At 38.1% G+C, this 20,864-nt stretch overlaps 2 protein-coding genes across 7 annotated transcripts in view; one reads left to right on the top strand and one right to left on the bottom strand.

Annotated features, from left to right (window-relative positions):
* Positions 1 to 4,514, top strand: part of plppr1 (phospholipid phosphatase related 1) — a 97,145-nt gene extending 92,631 nt beyond the window's left edge. For 3 of the 6 annotated variants that reach the window (XM_040000367.1, XM_040000365.1, XM_040000366.1), the window contains exon 8: positions 284 to 4,512. In XM_040000367.1, coding sequence (XP_039856301.1) covers positions 284 to 316 — 33 coding nt within the window. In that variant the 3' untranslated portion in view covers positions 317 to 4,512. The other 3 variants (XM_040000362.1, XM_040000363.1, XM_040000364.1) reach the window with 3 other exon arrangements.
* A 735-nt stretch (positions 4,515 to 5,249) lies between these two features.
* The window catches only part of grin3a (glutamate receptor, ionotropic, N-methyl-D-aspartate 3A), a 52,601-nt gene continuing 36,986 nt past the window's right edge, over positions 5,250 to 20,864 (bottom strand). The window contains exons 8-10 of the mRNA XM_040000359.1: positions 16,313 to 16,474; positions 15,979 to 16,049; positions 5,250 to 6,337 (exon numbers count right to left, since the gene is read on the bottom strand). Coding sequence (XP_039856293.1) covers positions 5,773 to 6,337; positions 15,979 to 16,049; positions 16,313 to 16,474 — 798 coding nt within the window. The 3' untranslated portion in view covers positions 5,250 to 5,772. The remainder of the gene's footprint in view (positions 6,338 to 15,978; positions 16,050 to 16,312; positions 16,475 to 20,864) is intronic.

Consider the following 20,864-nt stretch of genomic DNA (forward strand, 5'->3'; position numbering starts at 1 on the left):
AAATGTACTCTCCTTCTTTCTCTTTCTTTCTATATCCTTTCTTTCTTTCTTTATTCACTAAGCAATGACACGTGGCAGGCTTGACGTTTGCACTTCACCCCTTTCCTCCTAACCAAATGCACAGAAACTTAACACAGAGCACTCTTGGCACCAGCTGACACGTGATTTCCTCTACCTTTTCATTTCCACGCTTTCTGTTTCCATCCACTTCATTTCTTTCTTTGTCTTTCTCTACCCCTGTCCCTTTTTCCCCCCCATACTCCCCTCCAACATCCATTTTCAGAACCACTCGGCATCGATGACAGAGGTCACATGACTAAGGGGGCAGCACCGGGTCACGTTTGCGTCTCCACAGCACTTCCAGACACAATGACGAGGACGCATGTCACGTGGCTCCGAATGCTTACAAAAACCACTCCTGATATATCTGTTTAAATCACCTGGGGGACAAAATACACCATGTTTGCAGTGGTTTTCATTTAGTTGGGCTATGCTCAGTTCAACCTCCCAAGGCACACAGATCAGGCAACAATATCACAAATCGCAACATAAGCACAGATTGTTTTTCCAGGTTATTTGAGATCATTGAAACATGGGACATTTTTTTCCTCCAAGGTGTGCTGTTTGTAGTTAGAGGACGGTGTTTTGTACATTTTGTATGAGCGAGTGCCGTAGCCTATCCTGACGATGTTAAAACCTGCACACTTCCTGTCAGCTGACTCACTCTGTTTTACATCACATCCTGCCGGGTGAAATGCCTTGTCAATCACCACATGTACCCCACTCGGTAAGAAAAATCTGCTATGGAAAAAAAAATATTGATGTTGTTGTTCTGTGGTGTTTGTCATTTGTACAGAAAAAAGACAGAATCCTTCTTTTTATTATCTCTGTACATTAACTGACCATGTCAGGTCATATTTTTTATGGATTTTTGTTAATATGTATGACTATTATGATCCATTTGGACCTGTTTGCCTGCTGTAAACCTGGATATGTTTTGGTATCAGTTGTTTGGGGAACAACTCCTCTCCCCTTAGGAGGAAATGGCAAGGATGAGTCACTGAAATGCTCAGAAAATGTGTTTTTGCACCTGTAGTGACATGTCATCAGGCTAAATATACAAAAATCTGATTGGCTTAAATGCATGGTATCAGTGTGCTTCACCCCAATTTGCAGATTTACTTTGATGTTAACAGGAATCTCTCTATGGAGAGATCCAGAGGAGCTAGCCCATGCCAGATCCGTGTATAGATTATGCTGGTATGGTTTTCCAATTATATTTACTGAAATTCCAATGGAAGACATCCCTAATAAGTACATGGCGAAAAATATAAGAGATTCTTTTCAAGTGAAACTGAGTAATTTACTTGAGGCCTGGTTAGTCCTCCTCACTGAAAACCAGGCTAATGACTCCTGCTTCACTTTTCCTCCTCGAGGTACCCCTCCCTCTCCCCAACCCACCAGTGGATTGTGATGCAATGTTGTGATTCCATTTCCTATTGGAAGATATGCCCAGCATGAAGAGAGAAGTCAAGATGTTTTATAGATATTACTCATTATCATTGTGATTACAATTGTCTTTTACTTTGAGAACAAAAAAAGGCATTTCAGCTGAAATGCTACATATATTTTCTTTCTTCGTTTGTCCAAAAAAATTAAATAGTCAGTAGCAACAGTGTGTCCTCTTGTGTTTCTTTTTATGTACCCAAACGCTTCAATGAGAATGGTAACTTTTCATTTACTTAGAAAATATGTGACCAACGACAAGGACAATCCATCTTGACAGTCAGTACTTGTAAGTTACCTTGATGCAAGAAGTGTGAAACGTGTCTGTCCTTGTGTTTGTCTGAATATCCAGAGATTTGTTTTCATTACTTACCATTTTTCCCCCTGATTTGAGCCTTGCAGTGTCACTTCAGCTGCATACAAATCCTACCTCCTTTGCTGTGTCATCTGCATGCTAAAAATGCAGTCACATTATCCTTCCAGTCAACAAGTTTCTGATTATAGGCCCATGGATAAATGTTGATCTGAGCGATCACAGACTGTTGGACCATTCGCTGTGATGTGACGTAATATAATGTATGAAACTGGATGGGTACCCATTAGATTAATTAATTCTCCAATACCTAAACACTGTGCATCATCATTTCTATGAGAGTGTTACATACTCCTGAATGTTAAAAGTTGAGCCAGTGTTAACTCTTGATTTCATTTGAATAGTAAATAGATGGATTTTTATTTGCAAGATGGAAGTGTAATGCAGTTGGTCCTTAATCACTAAATGTCACTGGATTATTACAGGAACAGCCCAAGGACATATTGCATTCCTAGGTTGAAGAAAACCAAAACAGGTTTGTTATTCAAGATGTTTGAGTCACAGGACAATTTCACTGAACAAACCTTCAGTTCAACCAAAATATTGCGACCACATGCAACAGACTTGCAATCTCATTGCCTTTGAAATGGTTGCTTTCTAGTTAAGCACTAGATCTGCAGCCACTTGCAGTCAGTTGCCATCTTCAAGGTGACTTTGGTATGTTAGGATGGCAATAAAACGACAATAAGACAGAGTGAGTCTACTATCGAAGCTGTCTGTGTTAATACAGTTAATAAACTGTGATAAATTGATGTAAATTGCAAATCTTTTGGTTTCTACATGCACAGAAATTCACATTAACAACTTAAAATCATAGACTTGAAATGTAGAAAATCACACAGGCCTGTAACCAAAATATAACCTGTTGGCAACCCTGTGAGTCGAATAGTCTACTGGAGAGGAGTTGTGCTCATAGACATAGACAGACTGACTAAGATTGATTGATTGATTGATTGATAGGTTGATAAGATTCTGATGAGAAAAAGCCACATATTTCCAGACATATTGAAATATGCTAATATTCACATGTTCACTCAAAGCCTAACATGTTAAACATAAAAGCAGTCAGTTATTCTAAAACAGAGTTGTAAGATTACTGCTTTTAGAGGATATGCATCCCTGGAAACTGAACTGTGAGCTGTTGCAATGATTTGTTTTAGACCATCTGTTTTAACAGAGTGCGGCTACACCAATGACTTCATAGGCATGGTGTCAGTCAGCCTAGAGTTGACTATGAGTGTATGCTCAGTAAATGTAAACATTAATTAATCTGGCAGTCAGTGTTTGAGTCAAGCAGTCAACCCTGAGACCATGACCCTAAATTTTGAGTTTAATAAAGAATGTGTACGAGTACACCTTAAGGGTTGTTTTTGAATGAAAAGTTAAGTAAAACGAATGCCAATGACTGAAATTTGAGTCTGATCCTTCATATTGTTGCTTTGGGGGTGAAGCCAGAAGAAAAACGGGATGTTTAAGTGAACCTGTGTTTACACAGGCACTCAAAAAAACACCATGAATATGGCTTTATTCTTCTTTCATGTTATAACTTGTGACAGGCAGCCCTTCTTTTCCCTCACACCACACCCCTGTCCAGCTGCTACCTGTGCTACCTAGAAAACTGATTAAAATGAGCATAGTTGTGCTAAAACCAGGTTATTTAGCTTCTCTAGTGATTCATCCTGTTACAGCCGCGTCGACTTCACTGATGTTTATGTCATAGCTAAGCAAGGCGTACACGCACAGAGACACAAAGAAAGCTGACGGCTCAGTCTGTGCACTTGCTCTTTTGCTCTGTCAGGTATTCATTTCAGCTGTGACAGCCTGCGCTTACCCTGCAGACACACTGGCTAAATAGATAGGAGCTGTTTGTGTTTGTGTGTGCGGCGGTATTTTACCATGCCGTGTCTTCGTAAAATGTCATCGTTAGCTGTTCTGAGTATGCCTTCCTGTCCAAATTGCTGTCCCCTAGCAATATGAGTGAAGAATAGCAACAACCAAATGTAGTTTTCAAGGTAGGGAACAAACCTCTGAGTGGTTTGAGTTTTTTAAATATATAGCTGCTGTACGTTTTTATAAAATAATCTATTAAAATGAGCTGAAATAAGTAACTACAGATGAATCTAAATGGTGAAGCTTTTATAAATACAAAAAAAAAAGTCTGGTTTGCAGTGGCTGTCAGCCATTGTTCTCAAGTGTCAATTCACACTTGTCTCTCTTACCGAAGCTGGGGACTCGTAAGTGCAAGGAAATACCTTAAATCCTCTTAAAATCATTGAGCTTTTGGTCTTCCTTTGAGTCACTTGGCAGTAAATCCACTTTGCTGCCAGATATAAATGAGATTAAGGATTCTAAAAAACCTGTTTGAAATAAGTTGTTTTGCAACGAGCAGCGTCAAGGTTTTGGAGGCATAATAACTTAAAACCAAGGTTGAGAGTTCAGAGTCTTAGCATGCCACACTCTGCTTTCTAATTTGTACAGGAAATCATTTACAGACCTGTAAAATTTAACATTTTTAAGACACTGGGGGGAAAAAGAAATGCAGCAACTAAGATAAGTGCAAAGAAGATATTTAATAACAGAACATGTCCAAACCCAAAGAGAAATGATGCAAGGAAACAGGGCCCCATAGAGGGAACTGTTGTGTTGTGTTCATTTTTGAATGCAAATCACATTTAATAACGTGTCAGAGTTAAACTAGTGGTCTGTGTTCATACAGTTACTATTTAACAGCTGGCTTAAATGAGGAACTGAAAAGTGTGTATTTTGTGTCACAATGTTACAAGAGCACCAGTATGACCTCAAGAGCCTGGACAGAAAGGTTTTGTTTTGGGTCCCTGACTGCAGAAAAAGCTGGAGACTGTTCAATTTGATCCTGTTTTAGGTTTTATGTTGCCAGCTTGCCATTGTTGTGATCTCATTGTGAAATACTTCTATACCCTAACTCAAACTCTGACAAGTTAAGGTGACTTTGTTTATTCAGTGTGCATCAGTGAAGTGCAGGACATTATACAGTGACCCATAAATAAGATTGTGTGTACGCTTATTATAATCCACCATAAGATGTCAACCTGCTGTTCATTACGTATGTAAATGTGTCTTGCGAAAGCTTTATCTTTTTAAAAAAATGATTACATCTAACCACCCGACCGACCCTTTCAAAAGCTTATTAGAGAAAAAATACCCCTAATCAATACAAACATGCTACCAAAGGCAAGAAACATCAATGGTAATAGCTGAAAGATACAAGGTTTCAGCAAGACACACAAACATGAAGACTTAGATGACTGGGTTCAACCTCAGGTCATTTGAAATCCTCAGTGAGTCTTAAAAGACCCAGGTGAATTAGTCTATTAAGCTTAAATACCAAAGAGTCCTCATATCTGTGATCAGGCTTAATGTCATAGCAAGCAAATCTGTACCCTTGGAAAAATGAGGTTTTAGGGGGGAGGCATGGCAGGGACAAAAGGAAGAAATAAACAGGAAAAAGGTAAAAGAACCAGATAGGCATGAAAAGGAGTTAAAGAATTGTAATATAAGGGAAGTTGAGAGGGGCAAGGAATTGCAAAGCTCTTCAGTGATACAACAGAACAGATTTGGTTCAAGATCCCTGGTTCGCCCTTATCCAGCACCTCTCATCTAATTCAATCTCATGTTCCAGGAGTGAGAAAATGTCCTACTTGGAATTGCAGAGCAGGATCTGATCACTGCCGAACATTTCAGTGCAGTGTTGAGGGGAGCTCCAGAGCCATAAGGAGGATCCTGCCATTGGAAATCGGTGAGGGTTCTAACTTCAGAACTCAGGCAAGGATTTGTTCCGGGACCCAGCTGAGGTTTTGAAAACTAGTCCAGTGTGTTAACCAGGGTTCTCTTTCCTGGACAAATTGGGACTGGCTTCACAGCTCCGGACATGTGTTTTTGTGTTGTTTAATCTGCTGGTGGGTCTGGGTATACTGAACAAACTGGTTAGACTGGTGTGAAGTGGGCTGACTGGGTGCAGTCTGGTTTGCTTGCTGGTTTTCTGATTGGTACTGTTCAAGCTCTCTCTTCCTCCTCATGGCAGACTGCAGCTGCTGCTTGATTACAAGGATTTGACTCTCCAGTTCTGACAGTTCTTGAACCAGCGGGTTCCGTCCCACACCCAGACCTGGACCGCAGTCGCCCACTCCCAAAGCACGGCACTGCCCAGAACCGCCCTGCCCTGGCCCCAGTCCTTGGTCCAAACCCCTTCCTAACAGGTCAGAGCGACCATTAGAGGTAGTTACTATAGGCAGGGGTTTCTCCAGCAGAGGGAGAGAGTGGGGATGAGGGAGGGGAGAAGGGGGCGGTGGAGGAGGGAGATCCTGGGATGACGGGCGTTCCAGGTCATTTTGCATCTCTTGTGGAAGGATCCTTCGCCTGTTGCAGTAGGACGACTCTGCAGGATTCCAAGGCGCAGACTGGTTGTTTCCCTCATTGCACCTGGAAATAGGAGAAACCTTCATCAGTTCATCTGACTGCATGTTTACTGTACAATATAAAGCGCCTTGAGGCGACTTTTGTTGCCATTTGGCGCTATATAAATAAAATTGAATTGAATTGAAATGTTTCCAGTCTGAATCCAATATAAAATCAAGGCATCAGCTAAACCATGAGTTGCCACTGCACACACAATTCTGAACGCGTTATATGACAAACAGCAATTTACACAGAGCTGGACTGAAAGAGTTGAACAATTTCTAGAAGATTGCTTACGGGGGTAAAGACTGGAAATGATTGCTATGGGGGTTACATTGAGAGTCTTGGAAGAATAGCAGTGTGACTGCTTACCAAGAAATAGTTTTTCGCTTTTCCTTAAATATGTCATTACATGAAAAGGGTGTTCTTTGGGTATTGTCCTGTTTATTGTTTATTTTGTCTACACAAGCACCACGTTGTTAGGGATGACTTATGGCTCTGCTGGCTGATCAGTAGACAACATTTAAATATAATTTTTGAATCATCATGAAACTGGCATGCAGTACTACAAGAGTGTGAGTATGGTAATATACTGATGTTTTTTCTAGCAGGCAGACAAAATCTTCTCATTTGGTGCATAAAAGATAATAGTTTTTTTTTTTATTACTTAATTTTTAATAAAGGTTTTACATATTTTTTTACAACAGAAAAGGAACACAACAAACAAACAAAAACAACAGTAACAAAACAAGCAGTCGACTGAAAAACACAGTTTTTTCCCTACAAAGCAATTCTGGCAGTGAGAACATGACTTTATATTCATGAATTGACAACACATCTACAGATGTAAGAGCAGCCTCGGCGAGGCATACAGAAGTTTATATAGATGTGAGTAGGCACAAACAGGAATAAAAAAAAAAATCCCATTCTAATTTCGGATAGATTTCAACCACTTGTCCCATCTTGTGGTATAAATATTAGCTTGCAACCTTAACAAAAAGGTAAGTTTTTCCATTTTATGAATCTCCTCAACAACGCTCAACCAGTCGTCCAGAACAGGGGGGTCAGTACAGAGCCGCTTACGAGTAATTGCTTTTTTTGCTGCAGCAGTGAGAATCTTCAGGAGATATTTGTTATTGCTTGTTAATTCTTCGGGTAAGTCTCCTAAATAAAATGTTATGAAGGGCCGTTGTTTTGATTTAAAGCCTATAGTCTGTTCTATCTTTGATATAACATCTTCCCAAAATTTTGAAAGTTTTCGACAAGACCAGAATATGTGGGTATGGTTTGCAACAGTTTCCCCACAGCTCCTCCAGCATGTTTGTTGTTTTGGTGTTATGAAAAGTCGTACCAAGTATTTCCAACTAAATTCTCGCCAGTATGCAGAAGATGAGGTTGAAGTAGCAGTCTCACACATATTGTCCCATTGCTCAGAAGTTATAACTGTGGACAACTCTCTCTCCCATCGTTCCTTTATATAATCTGTTGAAGTTCCCCTACTTTTTAATATGCCCTGGTAGAGTTTAAACATAACTGGCTTACACCCCTTAAAGTATGTTTGCAAAATCAGATTAATTATTTCATTAGGTTGTGTATTAATTTCTTTAGTCACTTTTGAGGACAAATATTGCCATAATTGTAGGTATCTGAAAAAGTCACTTTTTCATAGCTCATATTTGTTTTGTAATGTTTGAAAACTTTGAAGGCCATTCTTATCCATTATTTTACAGTATACATTAATGCCTTTATGTGACCAGTTCTTAAATTGTAAATCCAATTGGTTTGGTTTAAACTCAGTCATAAGCCACCCACTTAAGTACTTGAATGTGGTTCCTTAGATTTAGTTCTTTTACTAACTCAAACCAGATAAGAAATGTAAAAGATGCCAAGGGGTTCAGTTCTTTCTGACAAGCTGTTGCCAGTTTCTGATCTCCTATCAGGGCTTGTATTGAAATGACCCCACACATATTCTCAATGTCTTTCCATCGGGCCCCACAAGTATCATCACACCATTGTATAACTATTTTGAGTTGAGCAGCAAGGTAGTAATCTCGGAGACTTGGGAGGGAGAAGCCGCCTTTATCTTTATGAATTAATAATGTGCTATATTTAATTCTAGGTTTCCGCCCGCTCCAAATAAATCAAGATATTTGTTTGTTCCAGTCATGGAACTGAGATTTGGGGGTTTTGATAGGTAGAGACATAAACAGATACAGTAGTCTAGGTAGGACTAAAAGATAATAGATTTTTAAAGTGATTCTGTAGTATTTCAGGTCATTCCAGGTAATGAGGACCAAACCCTCCTCATTTAATTGCTTTTTGCCTCCCTAAGGAAATGCCGGTATATCTATCCTGTTAAGCCCGTGTACATTTCTTGGTAAAATGAAACAAAACGAAAACATTTTTTTAAAGAAAAGCTGTGGGTGGATATTAGCTTGGCTTAAGGCCTTGCCAGGATTTATAGAGACCTTGACTAACTAGCAGCCAGATGCTGCAGATCAAATGCACTTGATTATCTGACCAATAGCAAGTGTGACCACCACTAGTTTGATTCAGTGGAGCATTCAGGCGTGTTGCCACAGTCTTCCCAGGATGGGCGCTACAGCAAATTCACCCCAAGTCATACCTTCAAATGTTAATGTTCATGTACATCTTAATGTCAATATGACAGTACAATAAGATTAAAAAAACAAGTAAGTAAGAGGCTGATTGAAAGTGTTGCTCGGAAGAAACCTCCACAGGACCTCTGCACCTTTCAGTTATTGAGTTTATCATGAGCTCCTCTGTATACCAAAGCACTCCAGAGTCAAATGTGAGGCCATCTGTACCACAGCTACTGGGCCAGGCCATTGCAACTTGGTGTTGCAATGGTCAAAGTCCTGACAAAGTCCAGGCAGCTGTGTGAACCTGCAAACCTCAATGAACTGAAGAGACTCTGTCAAGAAGAGTGGGCCAAAAGTCCCCTATGTGATAGACTGATAAAGTCATACAGAAAATGAAAGCTTCAAGTTATTGCTGCTAAAGGTGGCTCTACAAGGTCATGCAGTGGACTTTTTCCACATAACTGTAGTAACAAAGATCCTCTAGCAGGTAATCCACCAAATGGATGATCTGAGTAATAAGTACTGGACCGTTTCCCAGTTATATTTGTGTTCTACTTGTAGTCCAAGTTCTATGGACCATTTAAAACGCTGCTGAATGCAAGTAAAACATCCATGTGGAGAGCATAAAAAGGGAATGCATTTGCCAAACTGAGATCTCAGAAGTATTGGTTATCTTCCCACAATGACAGTTTGTTATTAGCTTTTTTAAAAAGCCCTACATCTGCACATTCATTGTTGTCCCCAAAGGCTAGGCCATCAAAAAACAGCCGGCGGGTCTCTCTGCTTTGTTTTTGGAATTTCTTAAAGTACATCTCATTATCTGACTGACTGGCTGAATGGTTATATTGCCAATTCAGTTTTGTCAGAACTTTGAACCTGGTGTTAAAGTTTGAAAAACCACAGGAATAGCAGCAACTCACCAAATAATATTTGGCAGATGCTTGGATTCAGTCTTATGCACAAGTTTTTTTAATGAATAGGCTATCGCCACATGTAGGTACTGAACACAAAAAAAGAAGACATTGCCAGAGCTCAATATAGAAGTCAAATTCATGTCCAATTAATTTCCTCTGCCACCAGCCCTGATCCCCAAAACCTTTCCTATCCAACCCCAGGTCCACTGTGATCTTTGCGCTAACAAGCACTAGCAGCAGTAATGTGGACTGAAGGTCCAGAGAGACATTACTTTGACACAACACCACGGATTTCATGTTCATTTGCACCTTTAACATGTATTACCTTACAAATCCTCTCTTTTCCTCCCTCCCCCGTTTTGCTGTCCTCCATTCTTAGTAGCACTATGATCCTTAATCATTGTCCAATGTACATCATTCCTCTTGCCTTTTAAAAATCATTTAATATCACGTAACATGCAACGTAGAAGGATAACAAACAAGAAAATATTAATTCACAATTCAAAGAGGTTTGACTAGCACTTCAAAGCTACACAACCTCTGAAGAACATGTAACTGTAGTTCACCTTGGTGATATGTCAGTTTCTTTGATTGTACTGACTATGAAAATAAACCCATGTTGAAAAAGACTAAAAAAGCATGTAAAAAAACACAGCAAGAACTTAATAGGAAGAAGACAGAAATAAAGGCATTTACACTACATGAATGAGAAGTTGAGAAGATGAGTGTTCTGTTATCACTGGAGAAAATACCACTGTGTCCTTGCTTTTATGCTTCACCAACCATGGAAATGTTTGCTAGAGGCTGATGTTGCCCTTATCATTTAAACTGATTTTGTATGTTTAGCTATTATTCCATTGTTTAGTTCGGTTAGTATATAATAAGCTTCATTTATTTCTTCATTGTCTACTATTGATTTATTAAAGATTATGAGCTGTTTGTTTAAGTTAGAGAATTAAAAGCCAAGGGAAATATTCAGTGTTACAATTTAAAGAAACACGCAATTTTTGTAAAATATGCATTTAACAAAATTATATTTATGATTCAAAGTACGAAAAGTCAAGTTAAGAAAACATATTTTATGTATACAAACTGTAGACCATAATAAAAATACCTCAGATTGCCTTAACTGTCTGCTCTTTATTACTGAAGATGAAAATACAACTTTAAAGTATATTAAGGACCAATATAGCATAAGACATATTCCCTCTCAACTCCAATGTTTGCTGTAGGACTTATTGAACTTGAAGTCTAACAAAAGAACAAAATTTATTTTCTTTTCCTTTCCAAAAAGAAACTTTTTAAAATCTACTGGACCACCTCTGCAAGCTGAAAAAAAAAAACTAACATGATTTTATTAAAGCAGTGAAGATGAGATACTCTCATCACACAAAGTAAAGCCTAACAGACGAGCTCTTTGAATCAAAGGAATTTTCACTTGGCGATAAAAAAAGTAACAAGGAGAATTTAATCTGATACTCCAGACATCAAAAGAGACTGTAAGCTAAAGCTGACACACAACATGAAAAGAGTTGTTTTTAATTTTATTAAATTCATATGTGCATCTTTTTGACAGGAGGACACCTGCACTTGTGTCTGCAGTAAAAGACGGAACATTTTGAAGTCTTGAGATAATCATGGAAGTTTCAGCATTTACAAATGTAACCAGTAGGAAGTTCTTCAACTATTCTATAACTATTACATTCTATACAGGTCAAATTTGACTAATTTTAATGTTTGAAATGAGTAAAAATAAAATAATTTTCATCCTTTAAACCAACCTTTTTCCAAAGTGACCCAAAATACACAAAAAATGTAATACTTTTTACATCTGTTTTACAGATGTTAAAAATTTGTGTACACTGCTCAAAAAAGAACACCTTAAAAACAATGAAAATTATGCTGCATATTCTGACATTGACTAATGCATTAACGTTATATTATTGTTGATTTAATATTTAAAATGAGCTTTTTTTAAATATTATAGCATTAAGCACAGTGTTTAACATGGTTATATGATAAACCCCATAAAAAGTAGATAAAATATATTTGAATCGTCACAGCTGTTATCTTTTTATCTTTTGGTAAAACAGGAAATTATTTTACGTGAAAATAGATGTATGTATGCATATCAATTGATATATATTTCCAATTTCAGTTTAAACACTTATTATGAAGGAATTCTGGGCCAGATCAAAATGGAACTGGATCATACTGTGAAGGCAGGAAATATGACCAGTATGTAAGGCTGAACGAAGTGAGATATTCACAGGTAGGTCCCCGGTGTGTTTGAGAACATTTAGATTTAAAGAAATAGAGGTATGAGGTCTTTGCACTGTCAGCACTAAAGCATTTGTGGAAAATTAAGGCTTTTAAGCCAAAGGTGAAATAAAAGGAGTCAGTTTATAGACTTGTATACTTTAATGTTAACTGACATATATTATCCTTCTTTTCTGCTTATATTATTGATTATTTATTGTTTGTTTTAAAGCACTTCCACTGCTCTGAAAAGTGTGAGATAAATAAAGATGATTCTTTTTCATTAGTATTCTACAGCATTTCCTCCTTTCGCATTAACTAAAAAGCTGGATTCCTTCATTGTTTATCCATCCATCTAAGCAATTTTCCTTGATTTGGTATTCAGGGTGTTAACTCTGAGAGCAGCCCCTTCATCTTTTATGAATTGGTACAATGATTGAAACAGTGTTCACACCATTTCAATGGAAAATATATGAAGACAGACTTTACTTTTTTTGCCCTTGTAGAAATTACCACCATGCAGTGACCCACAAAATATAATGCTTATCAAGGTCAGAAAGAAAAATGTGCAACATAATGTGTGCAACTCACACTGAAGTCATGTCAAAATTCGAATCATTATTTTTCTGCAACATTCGAACGTGTTCTTCACATAGCACACATTTTTATTTATTTTCTCCAGCCTGAGACAACTTTTCCTCTATAATAATGTACTGGATCTATGCTTTAAAATCAAGATGTATGTATAGAAAGACTGTTGTTTCCATGTGTAGTTATTTAAGTTTTGGAAAGTTGCTCACCTTTGGTTTTGGAGTGTTATGTTCCGGTTCAAGTCATTTCCTGTTATATTTTGTAATCATTAGTCGTTGTGTATTCTAATCAGTTTTACTTCCTCCCTTTAGTAGTTTTCCCATCCTTGATAATTATAATCTATGACCTGATTAATCTGACCGGCGTTGCTTTCTACATCCGTTCCCAAACTACCAATTACTCTTCTGTGTCCAATTACTTAATCACTCACCCCAGTATATATACACCCATTTGTTCTCCCACATTGTCTTGTTACTACTAGTCCAGTTTTCTAGTGATTCTTTTCCTGTACCTTTTTTTCTGGAGTTCCTGGTGTTTTTATTTGTTTCGGCCCACGTTTTTAGTCTCTGGTTTCCTCTTGTATGATATTTTGTCATGTTTTTGCATTTTGCCTGCCCTATGTCTGCATTACTTGTGCTTCAATGCTGCCTTTCTGTGTATTACCACTGGTTGGATTAAAAGGTTAGATTTTTGGTCCTCCTCCAGTGAAATTCTCACAACATATATGAAAAGCCAAAAGCAGAAAGATTCAAAGAATCATCAATGATAACGGACATTAAGTGACACATTACATAAAAAAGAAGCTGGGGTAGAGTTTGGTTGCAAAGCAGCTTGAAGTGTGAAGTTAAAATTACCTAAACAGAACGCCCTGCAAGAGATTTGCCAAATGCATATGACTGAACTATTAGCTTGATTTTGTTTCCAGCCTGAACTAAAGATGCACTCGATTTGAATTATATTCTTTATATGAGAGGCCAAAACAAAACTTGGACACACCAAAACAGCATCCGATAGTATTGAAAATCACAACTTCCAGTACTTGCAGTTATTTTTCTATCTTATGTCAATCAGTGAAGTTTTCTCTCCCTACTTACGCTTACCTGCAGCAGTTCTCGAAGCTAAAAAGATTTTTTTTTTAAATTGTATTTTATTCACCAGTAACTTTTATTTTCCTAGCCCGTATATCAGTACAGATGTTTCTATCGACAGTCAAAACAAGACACACGCAGTTTGCTATGCTGAGGTCAGAGGGTGTCTTTTATTAAGCAAAATATAGAATCGCTGCATTGGACTACAGCGTAGAACAGCAGTCTCAAGTAAATTACTTTAAAACTAGCTTACAGGTTTTTTGTCTCTTATTTTGACCTGTGTCAGCAGGTTTTTAAAAACATGCCACAAATTCCATCTAAGCACATGTCAGCTATGGCATGAATCATATCTACATTTTAAATTTTCCTAAATGAGACAGTGGGATTAGAAAATGAAAACCCTACTCAGATAAAAACAAAATAAAATAAAAGAATGCATATTAAATGGAAGGCCACAAAAAAAGAAAACTGTAAATAAAATAATATGAAATACAATGTTAAATAAGTGTACTGCTTATCAAAAAAAAACCCAACTAATTTACGTAATTTTAGTATTAGGTATTAAAGAGACGGAACAATTCTCCACTACTGAAACAGAGTATTGTAGCTGAATTGTAACTGATATCATTGGTGTATTCAGAGCGACAGATAATCCTATTTTAGCCTGGCTGTCAGTCATTGCCAGAGCTTCATGACCTTAACACTGTGCTTGATACCAAAGCATGCAATCTTAACTGGCCATCCGAGAATATTTCACGGTATTACAGACACTGCTGCTAATTATCTCACACAGACAGTGTTCTCTGCTGTCTGTGGGTTTTCCTACATCCCAGTTAACACACTTAGGAAATGAAATGTGCTATAGCTTCATCTTAAGTAGTAGTGATTTCCAATTTAATTTCCATCCATGTGTTCCATTTGGTCATCCTGTATAGTGATTTTCAGTACCATACAGTACAGACTAGGACTGATAATGATGCATTTTGGCATCGTTTCGCAGTTTAATTCTAACTGAAACTGTCTAGAGTATAAAATCCTGCACGGGAAGATCTGATTTCAGTGCTCTGATTGCACAAAAGACACTTTTGACACACAAGTTTTTCGGCAGAGCACTGACAATGAGACGGTAATAATTTCTGACTCTTAGACAGCATGCAGAATAACTTGATTGAATGAGTATAATTATGCAAGAGTAGGCAATCCATCCTCATTACCACAGGCATCCCTCACATGGCCTCGGCTCCATAATTATTAAGTGTATTTAATCCTTACTTTAAGTGCTCCACCTGAGTGTGCTCTCAGTGTGGAGTGAGTGGTAGATGTGAATGAACTATACTATAAAATGGAACTTTATTTTGCTTCTAAGGGGAGACCAAGTAAATCCAAATCAAGACAAAGGGTGGTGGTATGATTAGATGCTTGATGGCTAAATGTGAAAAGGGCAGGGCTACGCTATGGCACACAGTATTAAAGTGTATGCAACTAATATGTACTAATATGTGCAATTAAATGGCCCCATGCAAAGGACACTGAAAGTGCCTACATAAAGACGCTTTCATGATTTACTGATTCTCCCTTTCTCACCCACTGTTTTCAACAATACCACGTGACGTCAGCGTGAGATTATTTTCTCAATTTCCCTCACTGATAATTGGCTTCCAACAGATTGACCTTTCTATTTAGTTTTTGATTAAAAATGGGTCCCTTAACTTCCATTTGGATGTTAATTGATGTCACTTACTGTTCAGCTTATAATTTGGCCAATGCACCATTTAACTTTCAAATATTGGCTTCTTACAGGAACACCTTGTTTGCATTTTTAGTCTCAGTCAATGTGGTCTATTTAAGCATGCATCACATTTAGGAGCATTTTTCATCTTCGTTTGTAATATGTAACTATGTTATTGTGTTTAAAAATCCAAAGTGATGGGAAAATAAGCAGCATTTAATAAACAATTCTTACATCACACCTGCGAAAAACAGCAAAAACAACAAAAACTGGTATAAAGTTTTTCAAAATGGATCCGTTGCACCATATACTGAATTTTTTGTAATGTACCGATGAAGGTAACAAACAAATGATTACAACACATATGTGCTCAGATCAGATTCAGATCAGTCACTTAGGGATGGATGTTTCATCAAGTATAGATGATGAAAGACCAAACTGAAATAATACAATGCCCACACTTTAAAGACAATAACAGTACCTCTTTTCAGGCTTTGTAATAGTCGGTAGTTTGTCATCTGTGAAGACTGAGTTGAGGGCCCGGTGTAATCTCTGGAAAACAAGCAACAACATGTGCTTACTGTAAATGATGTGTCTGATTTTTAAGTGTCTGAAAGACTTTACCATAAGCAGCAACAACAAAGCAAGAACAAAAAACAAATGCACAAAATTTGCAAAACCAGAAACTGTAGATAAAAACTATTCATTTTATAAATCTTATTTTTCATAATTGCTTGCACAAACTATTTTTAAATTATAGTGTGACCACAGTCACGGTCACCACATGTGTGTTTGAGTGCGCGTCTGGTCCGTACCTGGCTTGTGTGTAGCCAGTATTTGAAGCGTGGCTCCTTGACCCTTGGGATCACCAGCTTGTACACAATGTGTTCCGCTATGGTGGTCAGCAAAGATAAAGCCACGCCCACACACAACATCACAAACAGACCAGAAAAATGCTTTATACCCATCTGCAGCGTCTGGAGAGAAAGAAATGAGACAATCAGTATATGATAGAGAAGCTTGAGAAAGTGAAAAGGTGGGAAGGATAAAGGAGGTTATACAGGGAGTGTGTATACAGATATGCATATGGAGAAGCAGATGTTTAAAAACAATCCATGAACAGTCAAGTGAAACAGATTGTTTTCGCAGGATGCTATGCAACGGACTATAAAAGTAAAGGCTTTGGCAATTTACTGGTCTGGAGCATTCAGTTGTTTGTTAACACAATGACACAATCTTCCCATGAGTGGATGCCCCAGCAGAATTACCCAGAGGTCAGACCTTGCAAGCTCAGAGAAACTGCAAAAAACCCAGGAGCAATACCTCAAATGTTACAGCCTCCAGTTAGCACATTAAATATTAAAGTTCATGACAGTATGATTTAAAAAAAAAAAAAAAATGAACAAGTGTGTGTTTGGAAGTGTTGCAAGCCTCTTCTCTCTAAAAAGAACATGGTAGCACTGTTTATGTTTGCAAAACTGAATCTGAAGAAACCACAAGACGTCTGGATCAATTTCCTTTGAACAGATGAGACCAAAACAAAGATGTTTGGCAAAAAACAAACAAATCGTATCGGCACAAACACCTCTGTCAAGCACAACACTTTAGTGATGATGATTTGGTGGTTGGTTTTGCAGCCACAGGACCCCTGCACCAAACTATTCTAGAGCCGGCAATCTGATGAACTGCTGAAGCTTCACTTCGGCCATGCAACAGGGCAATGATCTCAGTACAATGAAGCATAGAACATTGACAACAGAAAGAATCAAGGTGTTGCAATGACCCAGTATAAGTCACACAACAGTGTGAGGGCATTACAAAGTCATATAGAAAACAAGTACTTTAAGTTATTCCTGCTAAAGATGGTTTTATAAGTAACCGAATCTGTAATTTAGGGTGTACTTAGATTTTCACAGGACTGCATAGAGTCCTCTTATTCATATGACAGTAAATGACTTTAAGCTTTATACTTATATCTTGAAATTCTCATTGTCTAATTATTTGAGACACACAATGCAATAAATAATATATTAAATGTATTGCTTACATGTGATTCATATGGATTATTAGCTTATTTTGCTCATAAAAAGAAACTGAGGGCAAAATTAAGGGCGATAGCCTCCAAATATCATTACGAAGTCAGTCACAAGTAAAAATTGCTTGTTTCATTTAAATAAAAACAGAATAATTTTTCAGAGGATTGGAAATCTGAAGTAAGACCACCTTGCATTTACAAACTCAGGGCAAACACGTCATGAAATTAATTTCAAATCTCTTGGAACAAGTTTTCTCATTCTTCTGAAATATAAGAGAATCCCTCTGGGATATCACACTTTCGATCAGATTGTGATTGCCTCCTTCACATCTTAATTTACACTCGTTCTGTTCTAAATGTGTCCATATTATTGTGCGAGTCTGTACATGTAGCCATCTACAAATGTGATATAACACTTTGCTTAACTGACCACTTGTTGCAGTTACTGCAGTTACGTATATTCTCATAAGAATCTTTTTAGTGCTGAGTGTGCAATAGCTTTTTGATACCGGGGCAGCTGCAGTGATTACATTATAAAGTCATGTTGGTGAAGAATACATGATGGATTAAATTTATCAATGCATTTTTGTGACTTGGCACGCTAGCAGTAATGAAATTTTGGACGGTGGAAGATAATGATTCCTGAGAAGTTGTTGAATAAAGAGAATAGTAACCTTTGGCTGTGCTGGCATACATTTTAAACTCTATAGAAATCCATTGGGATAGGGGAAAAACTACTGCGGTATCCTTCAAAGTCAAGATGAGCTCACTGTATATATGTGACATTAATCTGATCTAAGACTACGTTCACACTGTAGGTCTTAATGCTCAATTCCGATTTTTTGATCAAATCCTATTTTTTTTTTTTGTCTGGTTGTTCATACTACAAAGGAAATGTGACAGCAAACGCGCTCTAGTGTGAACGGTTCACGGCCCTCAAAGCGGCCCGCATGCGCAAAAGAAGACGTCACACACAACGCCTTCTGTTTGCGGAAGCAAAAATGGCGGCTACAGAGCTAGTAGGTGTTGTTGTAGCAGTCTATCAATTCCTGCACAGTCGTAACCGACAGAATTTTGAGAAATAAATTAGAGAGAGAAGGACACTGAGAAATTAAGAGAGCCCGTGCTTTAACAATGGCCGCCATGCTTTCTCGTTTGTTTTCTCTGGCGCTGATAATTGGCGTCTGTCTTGTGTCAGTGACGTAAAAGACGAATTTAATGCGACATAACCATTCAAACAGCAGTCGCTTTCTAAAACATCAGATATGTATCGGACTCAGTACCACATACGAAAGTGACCTAGATCAGATTTGAAAATATCGGATTTGTGCTGTTCACACTGTCATACCATGATCGGATATGGGTCGCAAAGGGTCAAAAAAGTCGGATTTGATGCGATTTCCCTGCAGTGTGAACGTAGCCTAATACTCCAGCTTCAGTGAATAAAGAACACATTTGAGTCTGTGTCCAATAGCACACTCCAACATTCCTCATTAGCAGTGTTGGGGAGTAACGGAATACATGTACCGCTGTTACGTATTTAAAATACAAAATATGAGTAACTGTATTCCGTTACAGTTACCGTTTAAAAAGATGGTATTTAGAATACAGTTACTTTGTTGGAATAAATGAATTACACGGGGGTATTTTCCTGTTTCATATTGTCGCGGGTCAGGATTGTTTGGGTTTTGTTTGACAGCTACGTTCTGTTGTTCCAGGCGGCAGGGTTATGGTTGCCGTGGTTACAGGGTGACGCTCTCTCTCTGCGACTGTGTGTTTCCTGGGTGAGAGAGAGCACCTTTTTTGTTGTTGTTGTTGTGCTAAGCTAACAGGCAGAGTGTTAGAGACATAGCCCTAAAGAATGTGGCCTCATGGGCAGTGTAGTCCGTGTTGCAGGGAGAATGGACTGCCATACCCGTTATGTGCCTGTGAGCGCGAGGAGGGAGAAAAATGACAGTGGAAAAGTACGAGTTGTCATCGAGCAGAAACGGGAGCTGGAAGCATGTAAATATAATAATAACCACTTCAGCCAAGAAGAGTGCCTGACGAGCCCAGCCCGTGTTTTCCTCCGAAACAATAAGTTCCGTTGGAGCAGTCTTTCAACGCCTCTCTCTGTCTCTCGCAAGCAAAGTTGACCCACACAACAAAGTAAAGCTATTTTTCGGCTACGAGCCCGAAACGGAACCGACGTTTTAGCCAGAGGTCCCTTTACTATGGTTCGGAGCCGCGGACCTTCAGTAATAGTAATAAATCACACAGTAATAGTACATTCATGTAGTTGTAAAAAGCATGATAATATATTAAGTAATCCAAAGTATTCAGAATATGTTACTCTCATTGAGTAACGTAATGGAATACATTACAAAATACGTTTTGGGGCATGTATTCTGTAATCTGTAGTGGAATACATTTTAAAAGTAACCTTCCCAACACTGCTCATTAGAAGGCTCAGCACATGAAAACACATACTATATGCTACAGGTTTTTGGTAACACACGCTTCTAGGCTCATACCACTATATACAGCAATCATTTCTAATGGTGCTGTTATATTTCACCATTTGACTGCATAAATTAGCAGAAAAAAATCAATAAAAAAGCACATCACTTTTATCATCTTCACTTCTTTTATCACCATTTATTTCTCGGTAATGCTAAGTTTGGCCCTCCTAATGTTAGGTAATTGAATAATATGCAATTTATTGGTATTGATTTTATTACTTCAAATGGGATCAGATTCTTTGGGGTGACGGAGAGCTGGGTGAATGCCAGAGAGCTTGGCTACTGTACCTCAGTGAAGCCAATCCATCAGATTTTTCATCTTTTCAGAATCCTTAGGCTTACTGCTGGTGGTAGTCACTCATCGGTATAAATAATTGCTAAAAAAAAGTGCTGAGCAGGGCTAAAACTGGGCCAACCTTGTCAGTAACTCATATTGCTTATATGACATGAGGTCCCTGCTGATGTTGCCCGATGTATGCAAGTGAACAACAAAGTTTAGAAATCAGTTTAGGTCATTTTAAGTTAATGATATATACTTGATATTTAAAATCACTACCAATAATATGAGAACCCTAAGTGTGCACATGATCACCGTACTGCGGTTTCTGTGAGGCAAAAATTGAAATACACACCCAGATGAAGCTAAATATCAGTTGAGCAGGTTTCTCCTCCGTAGCGTTAGGCAGACTGAGGTATGATGGTGCAAAATGAATTGTACCCGGAGCAATTTAAATGTCTGCAGCTCTAGATAGCATCTATAACACGTCTAGCTGCTACACACCGGGAAATGATTCACTTAGGTGACATTGAATCTGTGGCAATGCAACGTGC

Source organism: Simochromis diagramma, unplaced genomic scaffold (assembly GCF_900408965.1).
Source record: "Simochromis diagramma unplaced genomic scaffold, fSimDia1.1 OVJJ01000596.1, whole genome shotgun sequence".
NCBI classification, from domain to species: Eukaryota; Metazoa; Chordata; class Actinopteri; order Cichliformes; family Cichlidae; genus Simochromis; species Simochromis diagramma.